General features: G+C 34.3%; 2 protein-coding genes across 2 annotated transcripts; one reads left to right on the top strand and one right to left on the bottom strand.

Moving 5' to 3' along the window:
- Positions 1-1,418: 1,418 nt before the first annotated feature.
- Positions 1,419-3,498, bottom strand: NST1 (NAC (No Apical Meristem) domain transcriptional regulator superfamily protein). The gene is made up of 3 exons (XM_039019842.2): positions 3,129-3,498; positions 2,780-3,054; positions 1,419-2,694 (listed from the first exon to the last, which is right to left on the bottom strand). Exons 1-3 carry the CDS (start codon positions 3,307-3,309, stop codon positions 1,933-1,935), a joined length of 1,218 nt encoding a protein of 405 aa, XP_038875770.1. The 5' UTR covers positions 3,310-3,498; the 3' UTR covers positions 1,419-1,932.
- Positions 3,499-9,417: 5,919 nt separating this feature from the next.
- LOC150032190 (uncharacterized) lies at positions 9,418-9,903 on the top strand. Its single transcript, XM_090308437.1, has one exon. It carries the CDS (start codon positions 9,418-9,420, stop codon positions 9,901-9,903), a length of 486 nt encoding a protein of 161 aa, XP_090164563.1.
- Positions 9,904-18,408: the final 8,505 nt, after the last annotated feature.

Here is an 18,408-nt window from a genome sequence, read left to right as displayed (position 1 = left end):
AAAGTAGTTCATCACATCTCACATCATTATCTAGTAATTTTGAATGATGGATGAAAAAGAATATAATAGAAATGAATTTAATACATGAGGGATAAAATTTAAAACTAAACTTATTTTAGATTGCATACAAATTTTTAAAACCTAAGTTTTCATAGACACTTTTTAATACAATCCAAACACAAATCATAAATTTCCAAACTTATTAAAATGTTTTAGCCAACCAAAGATTAAAATAATTTTTAAAGTGTTTTTCTTTGCATGTATAAATAAAGAAAATTAAAGAAATATAGATGTCGAGACAGAGAGAGGATTGATATCAAAAAACAACTTTTTCTTTTGATGTACGTCCCAATGGCCTTTTCATCGGCAGTCATTCATGTTGAGGGAGTGGAGCCCATACTTTTTGCACCTCAGATCATATCATTGAGCAATATAAAGTATACTTAGTAAAAAAAAAAAAAAAAAAACACTTAAAATCAATTTTTTAATAAAAAATTAAAAACAAATTCGCATGATAAATCAATTGGATAACTAAATAGACGCTACAAAGATGGTTGGATATCTATTATTTTATATCACTAATTAGAGAGAAAAAATAGTTAAACTATCATTTTCGTCCAAATACTTTAAAGTTGTTTAATAGTTTTGGTCCCTATACTTTCAAATGTCCAATTTTAATTTATGTATTTTTAATAAATCTTAAATTTAATCCCAATTGCTATTTTATTTTGATTTTTTTTATTAACATTCTTACTATTAAATTTTGAAAATATATTCACATATAGTGTTTCTATGCATGAAAATCGTTATGACTATTTAATCAATTTCGATCAAAATCTACTTCAGAAGACTAAATTTAAGATTTACTGAAATTACATATTTGAAAATATAAAGAATAAAGTTTAATAAATTTCAAAATTTAGAGACTAAAATGATATTTTAACAGACAAAAAATAGAGAGATACACCACGTGTGCACTAGATACTTAATATCTATTTTCAAAATTCATTACTCCACATTTCACCCCTTATCCTTCTTCATCTTAATCATTTCAACATACAACACATATACCAAAAATACACCTAATTTAGACCCTTTTTGATAAAAGAAAAATAAAAATACACTATATCAAATAGTCAATAGTCATTTGAGATCGTCGTTAAATCATCAATTGATTTAAAATTTTAGTTGATGGGTTATGATAAAATATTTTAATTGTATCAACACTTTAATACTCCCTTTCATTTATGTGAAAATCAAAATCATTAGACAAGAATTGATATTATAGGGATTTGACTATACAATCTTCTACTCTGATACTATGTTAAATTACTGATTGCACAAAAATTTAAGTTGATGGGTTATGATAAATTATAAGTATATCAACACTGTAACAATCACTATAGCATAACTAGTAGTTTTGAACCATTAAAGCCATAAAAGTTTCTTGAGTTTATATCTAGTGTTATTGAGAGATATACAAATTCATTCAATTATGAAGTAGTCACAATTTTATAGTAAGTTTTGACTTTTACTGTTTGAAAAGTTAAATCCCAAAGAGATTCTAGAAGAAAGAGGTTACAGGTTATGGGAAAAAAAAAAGAAAGGAAAAAGAAAATAATGATTAAACTCTATAAAATGAATTATAAAAAAAGAAAAAATAATTTGGAGTTTGACAATGTGACCCCATCTAAAACCCTCTTGAATTTGATTAACCTTTTACTTTTTGAATTTTGTGTTTATTTATGTTACATATGATCATTTCTTCTTCTTTCTTCCTTCCTAATATGATGCAAGACATGAATTATGATAGGTTTGATCTATATATTATCATTGATCATATTTGTAAATATTTAATTAATTAATTAAAAACCTTTTTAAATTCCTCTCTCTTCTGTAAAATTATTCCGTCTTCCTCATTTCCATGTATGATTATATTGGAGTGTTCGACACGTGGCATAACGGGTCAGAAGACGACAACCTGGCAAAGCTCCACAGCTCCGTATCGACGTTGTTGTAATCTTGAGCGACGGCGGCTGCGGCGTTGGCGGCGTTGTAAGAAGAAGATGAAGATTTGGATGAAAACGATGCCGTTCCACGTAGAGTTGGGGTTGGCAATTGATCACTGTAATAAATCATGTTGGAGACTTCGATTTGGCCATTGAGCTGCGACGCCACTAGCCGGTCGAATGCCGCCCAATTGTGAGGGGCGGCGGAGAAGGAAGAGGGCTCCAATTGGTAGCCAGAGCCGGAAATTATCATTGGATCGGTGGGGCCCATATGGTTGTTAATGGGTTGGTAACAGCTATGAGTGCTGGTAGAATTTGGGCTTTCCAGGTTTGGAAGTTTGGAGAATCTACTGTCCAGGTAACTACCTCCGCCATTAATAACGGCGGAGGAAGTGTCGATTGGACGGAGTAACCTCCCACCGCCGACGCCGACGCCGATGCTGTCTTCTTCTTCTTGATCTTCTTCAATGATTTCTTTGCAGGTTCTTCCCATGTAGTGAATGATTTGCTCTAATGCACCGTCATTGCAAGAATCAAGCAATAAAGACGACGTCGTTTCAGCAGTTGTAGAACTCATTGGACTATCTAGGGTTTTATGGTGGTTTTTCTTCTTAAAAATCCTACACACCACCCACCCTTCTTCTTGTCCCCCATCTCCAATCACAACGCTCGTTGCCTTCATCATCTAAATCAAAAATCAATCAAAAAAATTCAGTTACCAAATTTATATATTAATATATTAAATATATATGATATGAAATTAGACATACATTATTGGATTCCGATGTGGAATTTTCATCAAGCCGATATTCATGCATAATCCAATCAGACTTTTGACCATGAGGGGCTCGACCTTTGTAAAACACAAGCGTCTTTCTCATTCCAATTCTACGACAATTGCTATAAATGACTTTATCACGACCAGTAGCCTTCCAGAACCCAGCCGCAGTGGCTCGGTTGGTCCGAGTCCCCGTTGGGTACTTTTTATCTTTATGACTAAAAAAGTACCAATCATTCTGTGGGGTGGTTCCGATCTTGCATTTCTCTAGTGAAAATGATGAGAAGAGTTAGAGAGATTTAAATGAAATGGAAATGAGAATATGATTGGAGTAGTAGTACCTTGGATGTCCCAAGGCTCGAGCTTGTTGAGATCAACGTCGCGGATGACGTCTAAGTCGATCTTGTCGAAAGAAACCTTCTTGCGGAGGTAATATTGGAGGAGTTCTTCTTCAGTAGGGTGGAAGCGGAAGCCAGGAGGGACTTGGGATTGGCCATTGACAGAGATGCTCATTTTTTGCATTACACAATGTTTTGCTGTATTTTTTTTTTTTTTTTTAAATTTAGGAACATAGAGAGGGGAAGGACGTGGAATATATAGTTGGGGATTTGAGAGAGAGAAAACAAAAGTTTTTTTTTTTAAAAAAAAAAAATTAAAAATTTAAAGAAAGAGAAGAAAAAAAGGGAAAAGTGTGGGTGGGTTAGTTTTACTATGCTTGGAGAAGAGCGAGCTACCTATAAAGAAAGAGAAAGGAAATGGGACCCACATAGAGAGAGAGAGTGTGGGAGTAAGGGCGCATGCCCACATCTAAAACTACGACACTCGACCTTAATATCTCCCCCGAAAACCACCTCTCAAACAACCACTCACCTTTCTCTTTCTTTCTCACTCTCCTCCTCATTCAATATTACTTTTTCTAATTTTCCGAATCATTTCTTTTTTTTTTTTTTAATTCTATTTCTCTTTTTTAAATCTATGTTTGTGTTTTTTTTTTCGTATTACTCGTTCAAAATATTTATATACATTTTAGACTCTTGTCTTTTTTTTATAGTCTAATGTAGAGGTCGAATTATTATTTGTGTGATGTGAACTCAAATATTTTTTTAACTATTTTTTGCTCTTAAGTTGGATTGAGCGGTAGAAAGATAAGTACGATTTAGGATATAATATTTAAGTATACTCTTATTTTTTATAATGAGTTTTCAAATAAATATTTAAAATCTAAGTCAAATTTCAAAACAGAAGAAATAAATGTTTTTGAAGCTAACCGAAGTTATTGTATACATAAAAAAAAATGCTTTTGTTTTTTAAATTTGACTAACAATTTAAATGTTCTTTTTTATAAATATGAAAACTATTGGAAAGAAAATGTGAGAAACACAAGCATGATTTCCAAGAATCAAAAGAAAAAAACAAGGTTTTGTTTCATGATCATCTGGGTCCGTTTGGTCACCATTTCGTTTTTTGTTTTTTATTTTTGAAAATTAAGTCTATTTCCTCTTCATTTCTTACCATAATTTGTATATTTATTAAGTATTAGATTGAATTCTTAGCCAAATTTCAAAACAAAAACAACTTTTTAAAAGTTACTTTTTTTAGTTTTAAAATTATTGGTAAAAAGTAGATAACTAAGAAAGAAATTTTGAAGTGGAAGTAATGTTGAAAGAAATTTTGAGGTGGAAGTAATGTTTATAGGTTTAATTTTAAAAAACAAAAACTAAAAACTAAATGATTACCAAATGAAGCATTGATTTTTGCTTTTTCATTTTTTAAGTTTAAGTTTATAAACAATATTTCTACTTATAAACTTCTTTGTTTTTGTTAGCAACGTAGCTTCTTCTAATGTTTTCAAAACCATGTCCAAGTGAATTATAATAAGAAAGTTGAGGAAAAACAACATAAATTTTAAAAACTACAACTAAAACCTAAATTGTTATCAAACAGAATCTAAATGATTATCAAACAAGGTCCTATTAATTAAATTAGTCTTCATTTAATCTATTGAACTCTTTTATATATATGTAAGTGTCTCGAATATTGACAATTTTCTAAAGTGAGTTTTACCTTAATAGTAATTGGCATAGTCTTCCTCCCTAAAGATCAAAGGTTCAATCCTCTATCTCGTACTTTTTCTTTTACAATAATTATGTTGATAGATTAAATTATAAGTTTAATTTCTAAACTCTAAAAGTATCTAATCAAATCTCAAAACAATATAATTTTATATCTAACTAATCTATAGATTTTAAAAGGTCGAAAGTGATTTGATTGAATTTTCTCTTTTTATTCAAAATTTTAAGATTTCCTCCCGTAGTCATCTGACTTTTTTGTTTTTAGTTTTTAAAAATTAATTAAGCCTATAAATACCCTTTTTACTTCACTTTTTAACATTATTTCAAAAAAAAAAAAAAAAAAAATCAAATTTTAGAAACTAATAAAGTAGCTTTTGTTTTTAGAATTTGACTAAAAATTCAACTCTTTTATTTAAGAAATGTGCAGGTAAAAAAATTAAGAGAAAATAGATCTAACTTTTAAAAAGCATATAATTACCAAAAGAGAGACCTAAAAAACTCTTAAATATATTAAACACAAAAATGAACCTAGCTTTTCAACATGGTATTAGATAGGTTTATGAATTTTAAAAATATCGAACAAGTCAAGATCTATTAATCACAAAACTAAATATTCAAAGTTATATTATAAAAAGATACTTCTAAAGTCGTTCATATTTCTACAAGACAAATTTTAAACTATAGAAATGTATATCACATTTTGTTTGAAGATTGATTTAATAAACACAACTAGTAAATTTATTATGCATCCAAAAAGATCCAAATAATACGGATTGATATAGTAAACGATCGACACAAAAATAGTTTAACTAGCATAAATTGTTTGTACTATCAACTTTGAAGTTGCTGTCATATCACATATGTTGTCAAAAAAAAAAAAAAAAGTAAATGAACTTTTTTTTTTCTTTAAATAATAATTATAGTGGTTGAATTTCTCTCAGTTTTGAGAGAAGGAGAGAGAGAGGGAAGCATCCACAACCACCGCAACAAGAAAAAAGGTGATGGGGTAGGGATTGCGCTTTCAGGGCCCGTTAGATGGGACGAAGAGAAAAATAAAATTAATAATAAATTAATTAAAATGTGATGCATGGGAATAATATATATATATATTTGACAATGGCTTGGATTCTATTACAAATTTTATATTTATTATTTTATATTAAAGGGAACTCCATTATTTAACGGGTGGCTTTTTGGACTATTATTCTTAAGGGCAGATTGTTTTTCGAAAATGTGGATAATCATAATCTTAGATGATGTCCGAAATTATAGGTATTAAGAATTATATATGTTCGACATTTTTAGAATACCATATTTATTTTGTAGAAATATTTTTATAGTTACCTGAAAATATTTTGGTAACTGTATTTATTTCATTCGGGAATGTCTGGATATAATGTTTCAAGAATGTCCTTAGGACTATTTATTAGTTTATAGTTAATTAGATATAATGTGAACATATATAATATATTTGTTTTTATTAATTTGAATTTCTTTTAAGATTAATATAATTTATATTATTTTTATATGTTATTTTTCTCAACAACATAATATATCACAATTTAAGATTTTTGTATAAAATAAATATTCATTTAAATTTAAATTTAAGTATATTGCTAAAAAATGATAAGAATTACGATATAATTAAAAATATATGATATAGGTGGTTGACTGTATTTATTTTAATTATATAATATAAATGATATATATATATATATATAAGAAGGACAAAAATGGAAAATGGAAATGGCCTCAACTCGAGAATCTGGAAAATCCATCTTTCAGGAGGGGATCCAAAACTCTCCAAATGTCCTCCATCCGGGCATCCTAAGATGTCCAGGAATCTTCAAATGTCGGGACATCTTACAATATCACAAAACAAATATGGTAATCCATATGCTCATTCCATGGAAATCCAGAATGTCCGAGAAAAAAATGGTCTCTTAAATTAATCCTCAACTCTCCACACATGTAATATAGGAAAAAACTTGGATGCACTCGAGTTGCATCCATCTATTGAATAGTCTTCATTGTATCTAATAAAAAAATTATTTTTTAGTGTAGAAAAATAAGATGTATGAACTTAGACTGTAATTAAATATTGTTCAATAATATATATATATATATATGAACTGTTTTCTTCCCCTTTTTCCTTTTTCTTCCTTTCAGGTCTTGTCACGCCCATGTCAAATTTTGGTACCATAATGTTTATATTTACTCCCCTTTAATTCTTTGGGTTTTTGCCGACTACATTATAAATAAGTGGTCAAAAATTTATGTCTCTGATTGCAAATTATATATTCCATCTCTCTTCACTTTCTTGTACCGAATATGTGTAGTAATCTATCAAAATTATATTATGTAAAGTTTACATGTTTTTTTTTTTTTAAAAAAAAAACTGATTTGATGATCATGTTAACATTATATTTGTATATTTGAAGAAAGAAATATATTCTTATTAAAACTATTAATAGACTTGTGGTTTGAATAATTTCATATCTATTATATATATATGTATATAAAAAGTAGTTTATCGAACAGAAAAAAAATTAAACTTGTTTTCTTCTTTTCTCATTTGATCTTTATTATTATTATAATTATTAGGTTAAAATACTATTTTACTCCTTATACTCTTGAGTTTGTTCAATTTTAGTCTTATTTTTAAATATTTAATTTAGTCTTGGTACATTTAATAAGTTTTAAATTTAGTTCCTTACAATTAATTTTGATTGAAATAGGCTAAATAGTGATAATGATAATTTTCATGCAAGAAAATACAATGTGTGAACATATTTTCAAAATTTATAGTATAAATGCTAAATTTAAGATTTAATGAACGTACGGACATATTTTCAAAATTTATAGTGTTAATGCTAATTTAAGATTTAGTAAAAGTGTATAGACCAAAATTAGACATTCGAAAGTATAATGATTAAAATTGAAAAAATTTCAAATTATGGACCTAAAATGATATTTTTAATCTAATTATTATTATTTGGTTGAAAATAATACAATATTCTCCATTTCCTTAATTATGTTAGATGGATTAATTATTAATTTAAACGTCACTCTTTGGACATAAGTTGAAATTTGGTTCCCTCAAAAAGCGATTGTTGGTATAAATGGGAATTGATGAAGAGAAACTCCTCACACCAAAAAGGAAGCAAATATATTCACATGCACAATTAAAACTTTCTTTCCCCTATTGATACATATATATATATATATATATATATATACATATCTTTAATAATATAAAGATAAATAATCGAATATCTAATTTCAAGATTAATCCTTAAAAATAGATAATAAATATTTTATTGCAATTATTTATAGTTATATCAAATGAAGAAGCAAATGGAATCATGATTTTACATTTTACCAGCAGGCAATGGTATTGGTAGCACATCTACCATATGATATGGATAAAAAGTCTGTTGACTTTCATGAGTGTTATTTACCTTTTCTTTTTGCCTTTCACTGACAGTAAAACTACCAAGTTAACTCCCGTCAGTATTTTACTTTTTCACTCTCATTTCGTATGTATACATCACTCTGCTATACATATAAAATATAATTTGTGGGGTGGAGAATTCAATCATGATATCTTAATCAAAAGCATATATGTATATTTTAACATCCTAAATTTTGTTAGTAATGTAATCTCAGTAATTTCCTTTAATTGATGGCGTTTTTGAAATTTTGAACTTTTAAGTATAACTGCTGAAATTTAATTAATTAAAGTTGTAAATTTATGTCAGGAATTAATTTCATTTTTAAGGGGGTTAATTAAATTCTTTTTGAATTGGAAGTTGTTGGAGAGAATGATTTAGTAACATAGAATAAAATCGAATAGAATAAAATAAAATAAATATTTTATTTTATTTTATTTTATTAATAATTTACTTATTTATTCTTTTTCTCTCCCTCTCAGTTCATGGGCATACCCCTTCCCCCTTTTTTCGATTTCAGGCAAACAAAGACCCCAACCTCCCCGCGCTGCTGCATCTTCCGTCAAGCCCCCACCCTCGCTCACCGAGACCCTTGCCTGGCCAGCCGTATGAAGCCCCCAACCACGTGTCGTGCCGCTCGTCCCAGCCCGAGAGCCGAGTTGCCACCTCGTTGGTTTGCTAGCAGCCCCGTGCCTCGCCATCTCTTTCTTCGTGTGCCGTCTCCTAGTCGGTCTCCTCCATCGTGCTGCTCGATTTGTCCGTCGCCGCCCATCCCCTACCGCCATCATGGTTGCATCAGATCTGTTTTGGGTAAGAGTTTAGTTTTAGGTGTTTTACTTGAGGTTTTGGGTGTTGTTTTGTTTTGAAATCATTTTGGTTAAAATCCATTATGATTGGACTTTCAGAAGCAAGATTCATAAGATTTTGGGACGTTGCTCATCGAGGAAGAGACAAATTTTCGACATAAATTGTTAAGTTTGGGTGAGTAGTTGGGTGGTTATCTTTTTGGGTTAAGAGTACTTATGAAAAAAAAAAATTAAGTTATTAATTTTTGACACTTTGGCTCTTCACACTCGTTTATATCCTCCATATTTGTAAAGCATACCATGTTAGAGTCAGAACCTGAGTCAGAACCTTTGCTCTTTACCCTGTCAATTTCCACTCCATCAGGAGGAATCATATTAGCTACTAAAAAGATAAAGGCATGTCAGGTAGAGATAGAAAATCATGCATTAGATGTGACCTTGATAATTCTAGATATGCGTGATTTTGATGTGATACTGGGCATGGATTGCCTAGCTGCTAATCATGCCAGCATAGATTGCTCCCGTAAAGAGGTCATCTTTAACCCTCCTACAGAAGCCAGTTTTAAATTTAAAGGGGTTGGAACCATGGTCCTACCCAAAGTGATTTCAGTATTGAAGGCCAATATACTGTTTGACCAAGGAGCCTGGGGTATTATGGCGAGTGTAGTTGACATTAAAGAGGCTGAAGTCACCTTGACTTCAGAGTCGGTAGTAAGAGATTTTCCAGAGAATTTTTCTGGACTGCCCCCACAATGGGAGATAGATTTTGCTATTGAATTGGAGTAGGCACAACTCCCATTTCGAAGGCTCCATACAGGATGGCACCAGCAAAGTTAAGGGAACTTAAAATCCAATGTGTCACAGTTGGGTGCACCATTACTTTTTGTAGAGAAGAAGAATGGATCATTGCGACTGTGCATTGCTTACAGAGAATTAAATAAAGTGACCATAAAGAATCTATTCCCCAGGATTGATGACTTGTTCGACCAATTGCAGGGAGCTACGGTGTTCTCAAAGATTGTCTTCGGTCAGGATACCATCAGCTGAGGATAAAGGACAGTGACATACCTAAGATAGCTTTGCATTCGAGATATGGGCATTATGAGTTCATAGTGATGTTGTTCTGGTTGACGAACGCTCTAGCCGTATTATAGATCTGATGAATAGGGTGTTCAAGGAATTCCTCGACACCTTTGTGATTGTTTTTATTGATGATATCTTGGTTTAAAGAGCATTTGCAAAAAGTTTTGGAGACATTTAGAGCCAATAAGTTGTATGCTAAGTTCTTTAAATGTGAGTTTTGGTTGAGGCAGGTGTCCTTTCTAGGGCATGTAGTATCGAAGGAAGAAGTCTTTATGGATCTTGCAAAGATTGAGGCAGTTATGAATTGGGCTCGTCCAACCACAGGCAGTGAGGTGCGCGGCTTCCTGGGGTTAGCGGGCTACTACAGGCGATTTGTGAAGGACTTCTCTCGCATAGCCACCCGATTGACTCAGTTGACCTGGAAGGGAGCTCATTTCTTTTGGAATGAGGCTTGTGAGAGTAATTTCTAAGATCTCAAGCAGAGGCTGGTTTCAGCTTCAGTTCTTACTATAATAGATGAATCAGGGGGTTTTGTCATTTACAGTGACGTGTCCAAGAAAAGATTGGGATGCGTATTGATGCAGTAGGGCAAAGTAGTTGCTTACGCTTCTCTTCAGTTAAAGAAGCATGAACAGAATTATCCCACACATGATTTGGAATTAGCAGCAGTGGTTTTCGCTCTCAAGATCTGGAGGCACTACTTATATGGAGATTTTCACTGACCACAAGAGTTTAAAGTATTTCTTCACTCAGAAGGAGTTGAACATGAGACAACAAAGGTGGTTAGAGCTGGTGAAGGATTATGACTGTGAAATTTTGTTCACCCAGGGAAGGCAAATGTAGTGGTAGATGCCCTAAGCAGAAAGGTAGCCCATTCAGCAGCCCTCATTACTAGACAGAGTCATTTGTGCAAGGAGCTAGAGCGGACAGAGATTGCAGTGGCAGTGGGGAAAGTCACGACACAGTTAGTGCAGTTTTCAGTGCAACCGAGTCTAAGGCAAAGAATTATTGATGCGCAGCAGTGTGACCCTTATCTAGACGAGAGAGTTCGTAAGGTGGAGTAAGGCCATGATGGTGAATTCTCGATATCACCGGAAGGTGGTCTCCTTTATTATGGATGTTTGTGCGTGCCAACAGATAATGATATTAAGAATGAGTTATTGTCAGAGGCTCACAGTTCCCTGTTTTCGCTTTATCCTGGCAGCACCAAGATGTACCAGGACTTGAAGCGTTATTACTGGTGGAATGACATGAAAAGAGAGATTGTTAAGTTCGTCAACAAGTGCTTGGTGTGCCAGCAAGTGAAAATCCCGAGACAGAAGCTAGTAGGCTTGTTACAACCTTTGAGTGTGCCAAAATGGAAGTGGGAGCACATGTCTATGACTTTATTGTGGGGTTTCCACGAACAGCAAAGAGTTTCACTACGATTTGGGTTCTGTGGTAGACAAACTTACTAAATTAGCATATTTCATCCTAGGAAAGTCTACTTTTTCAGTAAATAAGTGGCCACAGATATACATGAAAGAGGTGGTGATATTGCATGGAGTGCCTATGTCCATTATGTCGGACAGAGACCCTCGTTTCACGTCTAACTTCTGGAAGAGTCTTCAAACAACATTGGGAACTCCTTTGGATTTCAATACAGCCTTTCACCCATAGACCGATGGGTGGACAGAACGTTTGAATAAGATATTAGAAGATATGTTGCTTGCCTGTGCCATAGAGTTTTCAGAAAGCTGGGATGCTCACCTGCATGTGATGGAATTTGTTTATAATAAGAGCTACCAGTCTACTATTGGGATGTCGCCCTTTGAGGCCCTTTAGGGAAGAGTTGCAGGTCTCCTGTGTGTTGAAATGAGGTAGGAGAGAGGAAATTTCTAGGACCTGAGTTGGTGCAGTCCATGAATGAGGCAATACAAAAGGTCAAGGCTCGTATGCAAACTGCTCAAAACAGATAGAAGAGCTATGCCGATGTGAGACATAAGGACCTAGAATTTGAGACTGGTGATAAAGTGTTCTTAAAAAGTGGCACCTATGAAAGGTATCCTGAGGTTTGGCAGGAAAGGGAAGCTGAGTATGAGATTCGTTGGGCCTCTCGAGGTATTGGAATGAATTTGACACATAGCTTATCGATTGGCATTTCCTCCAGCACTGTCTTCAACTCATAATGTCTTCCACATTTTGATGTTGAGAAAGTATGTGACAGATCCGTCCCATGTAGTTGACTTTGAGCCATTGCAGTTGAATGACAACTTAAGTTATGAGGAGAAGCCTGTACAGATTCTCGCGAAAGAGGTAAAGACGTTACGCCGCAAAGAGATAACATTTGTGAAAGTCTTATGGTAGAATCATCAGTTCAAAGAAGCCACTTGCGAGCAAGAGGATGAGATGAAGGCCTAGTACCAAGAGCTGTTCCAGAAGTAAACTTTCGAGGACGAAAGTTCTGTAAGTGGGGAAGAATGTAACACTCCAAATTTTGTTAGTAATTTAATTTCAGTCATTTCCTTTAATTAAGGGCGTTTTTGGAATTATGGATTTTTAAGTGTAACTGCTAGAATTTAACTATTTAAAGTTGGAAATTTATGTTTGAAATTAATGTCAGGAATTAATTTCATTTTTAAGGGGGTTAATTAAATTCTTTTAGAATTGGAAGTTGTTGAGGAGAAGGATTTAGTAACATGGAATAAAATAGAATAGAATAAAATAAAATAAAAAAATTATTTTATTTTATTTTACTCTATTTTATTTTATTAATAATTTATTTATTTTTTCCCTCTCCCTCTATCGGTTCACGGGTAGGCCTTCCCCCCTTCTTTTGATTTCACGCAAACAAAGACCCCAACCTCCCTACCGCTGCGTCTTCCATCGAGCCCCCACCCTTGCTCGTCGAGACCCTTGCGTGCCCAGCCGTACGAACCCCCCAACCACGCGTCGTGCCACTCATCCTAGCCCGAGAGCCAAGCCGTCGCCTCGTCGGTTTACTAGCAGCCCTGTGCCTCGCCATCCCTTTCTTAAGGCCTAGTACCAAGAGCTGTTCCAGAAGTAAACTTTCGAGGAAGAAAGTTCTATAAGTGGGGAAGAATGTAACACTCCAAATTTTGTTAGTAATTTAATTTCAGTCATTTCCTTTAATTAAGGGCGTTTTTGGAATTTTGGACTTTTAAGTGTAACTGCTAGAATTTAACTATTTAAAGTTGGAAATTTATGTTTGAAATTAATGTCAGAAATTAATTTCATTTTTAAGGGGGTTAATTAAATTCTTTTAGAATTGGAAGTTGTTGAGGAGAAGGATTTAGTAACATGGAATAAAATATAATAAAATAAAATAAAATAAAAAATTTATTTTATTTTATTTTACTCTATTTTATTTTATTAATAATTTATTTATTTTTTCCCTCTCCCTCTATCGGTTCACGCGTAGGCCTTCCCCCCCTCTTGATTTCACGCAAACAAAGACCTCAACCTCCCTACCACTGCGTCTTCCGTCGAGCCCCCACCCTTGCTCGCTGAGACCCTTGCGTGCCCAGCCGTACGAACCCCCCAACCACGTGTCGTGCCACTCGTCCCAACCCGAGAGCCAAGCCGTCGCCTCGTCGGTTTGCTAGCAGCCCTGTGCCTCGCCGTCCTTTTCTTCGTGCCCCATCTCTCAGCCAATCTCCTCCCTCGTGCCCGCTCGATTTGTCCGATGCCGCCCAGCCCCTGCAGCTGTCGTGGTTGCCGTCAGATCTATTTTGGATCAGATTTTAGTTTTAGGTGTTTTACTTGAGGTTTTGGGTGTTGTTTTGTTTTGAAATCATTTTGGTTAAAATCCATTATGATTGGACTTTCAAAAGTGAGATTTAGAAGATTTTGGGACGTTGCTCATCGAGGAAGAGACAAATTTTTGACAGAAATTTTTAAGTTTGGGTGAGTAGTTGGATTGGTTGTGTTTTGGGTTAAGAGTACTTATGAAAAAAATGAAGTTATTAATTTTGGACTTAAATTATGTTCAAGTTGGCCTTTTGGTTTGAGTTTTGGAATTTGTTTTGGGGCCAAGCCACGACTTTGATAAGTTAAATTTGGGGACATTTGGTTTAATTTGGTTAATCGGATTTAGACTCGAATATGATTTAAAACTTTGGATTTATTATTTTTGGACCAGAGGTGCTAAATTAATATTTGTAATGTATGTTATTGTTGGGGATGATGCCCTAAACTCTCGTGTCCTGTTGTTTGTAAACACAGTTTTGAACAAATGCTTGTGATGTATAATGTATGATATTTTCTTCACGTATTGTCTATGAACATTGGATGTTTTATTTGTTTTACCACATACCAATAAACTAAAATCCCTGGTTGTCATTGTATAACTTAAGCATATATGTGGAGACATACAAGTGGATCATGTCTTAAGTGATAACCAAAATGGTTTGTAGTATATGGATATAGGAGGGAAATCTTATCATAGTAATGCTACGGATGCGGCCCACTTTGTAGAATAGTTACAAGTGTTGTAACTTGCTACAGATGGTCTAATCCTGATCATTCATGTGGGGACATGCGAGCGAAGACGTCCTATACAAAGAGTTTGTATAAGACCTGACCACGAAGTGTTAACATCTTGTTATAACGTCGTTCATGATAGAGACTTCACTTCACTAGGATGACCATAGGTGACATGACCTCAATCTTGAGTGAGTTAGGAATTCCTACCTTTGAGGGCGGTCCTTTTATTTTCATGGGTACGAGTGGCCAGGTCATTGATTCAAACCTACCACTATGGAGATTCGTCTAATTTGGGAGCTGGGAACTCAGTTACACAAGATGGAATTCACTCCTTCCCCGAAGCATGGACAAGTAGATAGATTTCTCCCTTAAGGGTTGATCCCAGGTTTTAAACGATGTGGCACCACACACCTTCTCATGACTCGAGAGGTGTCCACACATAGTAGGACTATGTTGTATTGTTCATTATAGGGATTTGTGGTACTTAAGGAGTTAGATGTAACTACAGGAGTAAAACGATAAATTGGCCCAACTGTACTTACAAGCATCTGTGAAGGGTTATCGTACTTTTGATTGGTTATATCCGATGGACATAGTAATATATCTGTGAAAAGAAGAGTTCAGTTGTCGGTCTTTAGTGGAATGCCTGCCAGTTAATGGATGGTGGATCTCGTGGCTAAAGAGTTTAGTAAGATATTCATGTACCGTTGGAGCTTCAAGCCATAGGTCTATAAGATCCCCTTGGTAGCTCAATGGATTCAAGTTGAGAATCAGTTTTTGGGTCAGTTTGAAATGTTCAAATTGAGAAGACGGAGTTCAATTATATATGATATGATTGAACTAGTTAATTATATATGATATGATTGACTTTATGTATGAGATACATTATTTGGAGGAAAATGGATATAAATATGATTTATATCTAGTGGAGGAGAAAATACTATGGTTTATATGTGATATTAAACTATAGGTATGATTATATTTATTATTTTAATCAGACAATTATGGGATAATTGGACTGCCATTTTCTCCGTAATCGTGTGATAGTGGGAGGCTTCATTAAGTTTTCATAACTGAAGAATAAAATGAAAATTGTTTTCATTTTGCAACAGATCATGTAATTTGCTCACGAGTTATATACAACCTATCACATAACAAACCAAGAAACTACACGATAGCTCATCGTTGCTACACGATCATATACATGCGTGTCTCTTTCTAAACGATTGTCGATACAACCGTAACCTATTTACTATACAATCGTGTACCTTATTCTAAACGATCAAGCATTGTCTATTGATGTCTATTGTTATGCGATGAAATAATGATAAAGAATGCGATGGTGGAAAATGCGTTGTGCATGCAAGTATTCTTAGCAAGGTCCAAGTATAAACCCTACATAGTTGCCTGGTAAGCCCAGGGTCAAACTCAGGGACTAAGGAAAACAGTATGCGATGGTAATTTTTAGATCACTTTGTGGTAACAAATAAATCAAAGAGTTGGTTGGTTTGATGTTTACAGTATAAAGTGTATGTGGCAGAGTTGAGAAAAGAGTTAATAATACGAAAGATGCGATGAATATGTACGGGGGAACGGGTTGAGAAGGGGTTTAACTAACACTTCCTAGGATTGTGTTCATGTTATGCGATCATGCTACATACATACAACAACAAATCATCTCTCAATGCAAATGCTACGACTTCTATTTTTAGAATGCAGGCGATGTATGCGATGGTGTCTATAGGACCTACGTTTAAGCCTCTGCTCTTGTCTATGTGATGACGAATGACACACACGTACACAAGGCGACCGCATACTATCCTAACCTATCTCTAGGGTACATGCGATGCATGATGGCAAACAGAGCTTATCTCTAAGTCTCTATCTCTTGTTTATGCAGATCTAATCTTGCTCTCTCAAGTCTAGATTCTAACCTAGCTCTCTCAAGTCTTAGATTCTTTCTTTAGACTCTCTCACGAGTAGCTCTAAAGGGTGATGGGCGCAACATAAGACAAGATGATCGCATGCAATGAAGATCCTAGGTAATGTTAGCTAAGTACTTCTCAACATATTCGACAATTTTAGCTACTCATGCGTATTTTACAGAGAGTGAACAAATGTAGAAAAGAAAGTTCCATTATATATGTATATAATCGAAGTACAGAATGACAATGCGGAATAAGAATAAAGAGCTTGGTAGCAATCTCTTGCTTCTCAAGGCTTTTACACTATTCTTTTCTACTCTGCTCAAAAGATATTCTTTGCTCTCGCAAGAGTCGGCCCTCTCTCTATTTTCCCATGCTCCTTAGCACTCTCTCGAGCTGACCAGGACGATCTTCCGACATCTTTTCCCTTCTCTCGCTTCCGCCTTCTAAGTATAAGAAAACTAAGAACAAGGCTAAGTATCGTCTAAATGGTGAACTCTAAAAACTGGGCGAACTAACTCCTTCTATGAAGATGGCCTTTGGTATTTATAGAGCTTCAGGGTGAAAAGCTTCTTCTATCTTATGATTGCACTGATGGGATGGCATTAATTCTATGTCTGATGCGCCGAATAATTGTCGCCAAAAAAGTTGAGTGTACTTGCTACAATATGTCGTTAACGGCCTGTCAACTTAATTTGGAATCGATCGTCATCAGCTTTCTGTCCCATCGTGATTTATTAAGCTTTCACCCAGATGCATCGGCTCTATGTGGCGACCTTCTTGAGCAGATTTTCGCGAGCGCAAATGATTGCATAGCCTTGCGGTCACAATCTCTTAATGTGCCCAGACGTTAATTTCTTTGGATCGCATTTCCGTCTTGCGTCAATGCATTTTCTTCACAAAAATACATAAGTTAGTTGTTTTAATACGATGGACGCATACGATCGCAATGTAGTGAACTTAATGCTTTTGAACGTAATATTGTATATTTTTACCATCGCAATCCTGCATTGTTTTATGACTTTACGGTGTAATAACGTGCATTTCTGCCTGTTACCATCTATACGATAGACTCAACCCTCTCCCACTTGCTTGGGCGTTGTATTCGATCTTCATATCCTCTTTCCCGTTACCAAATTCAATAGAGCCCACACTTTGGATTTTCACACTGAGAATACTGAGGGTTCTAAGTAAGGTGGTGTTATCTTCATTGTTGTGGTGTTCGTGTGAAGGTTGTTTGTGAGTAGACGACCGAAGTTTTGGTGAACGATTACTTAGACGTTCCAACGAGAGCGATAGCAGCAGTTCGTTTAAAGATGACGAGTTTTTGGTGAAGAATTGTTCTTCAACTGGTATGTTTTCTTTTTTTTTTTCTTGTTATTTATTATTCTAAGCACACCGGTAATTTGTTGTTTATTACATAACTTGTCTGTTAGATTGTAAATGTGGAAATTCTGTCACATTATATTTGGAATAATCCGCTTTCGCTCAGAGGTACTCTCGTATAAGAGTTCCTTCAGTTATAAGGTGGATTCAAAGTCCAAGAGTTGTAAGAAGGTTAATTACATGGATTAATTTGTGACTAAATTTGAGGTAAGTAATCTTACTACTGGAACTGCCCACGGGCTAGGCACTAAATGTATGCTAGCATGAGAGATTGAAATTATGACAGAATGATAGTATAGCATAATCGATGTATGTTTTCATATGAGGATATGAAAGATTAAATGCGCATATAGATTCTTGGATGCTAGCATGAGATGATATTTTATTTCATGAGGTTGTATTTGATCTGAGG

This window comes from Benincasa hispida, chromosome 12 (assembly GCF_027475165.1).
Source record: "Benincasa hispida cultivar pf3 chromosome 12, pf3_genome.v1.1, whole genome shotgun sequence".
In the NCBI taxonomy this organism is placed as follows: Eukaryota; Viridiplantae; Streptophyta; class Magnoliopsida; order Cucurbitales; family Cucurbitaceae; genus Benincasa; species Benincasa hispida.
The sequence above is the reverse complement of the archived record's forward strand: the minus strand, read 5'-3'. Positions and strand labels throughout refer to the sequence as shown.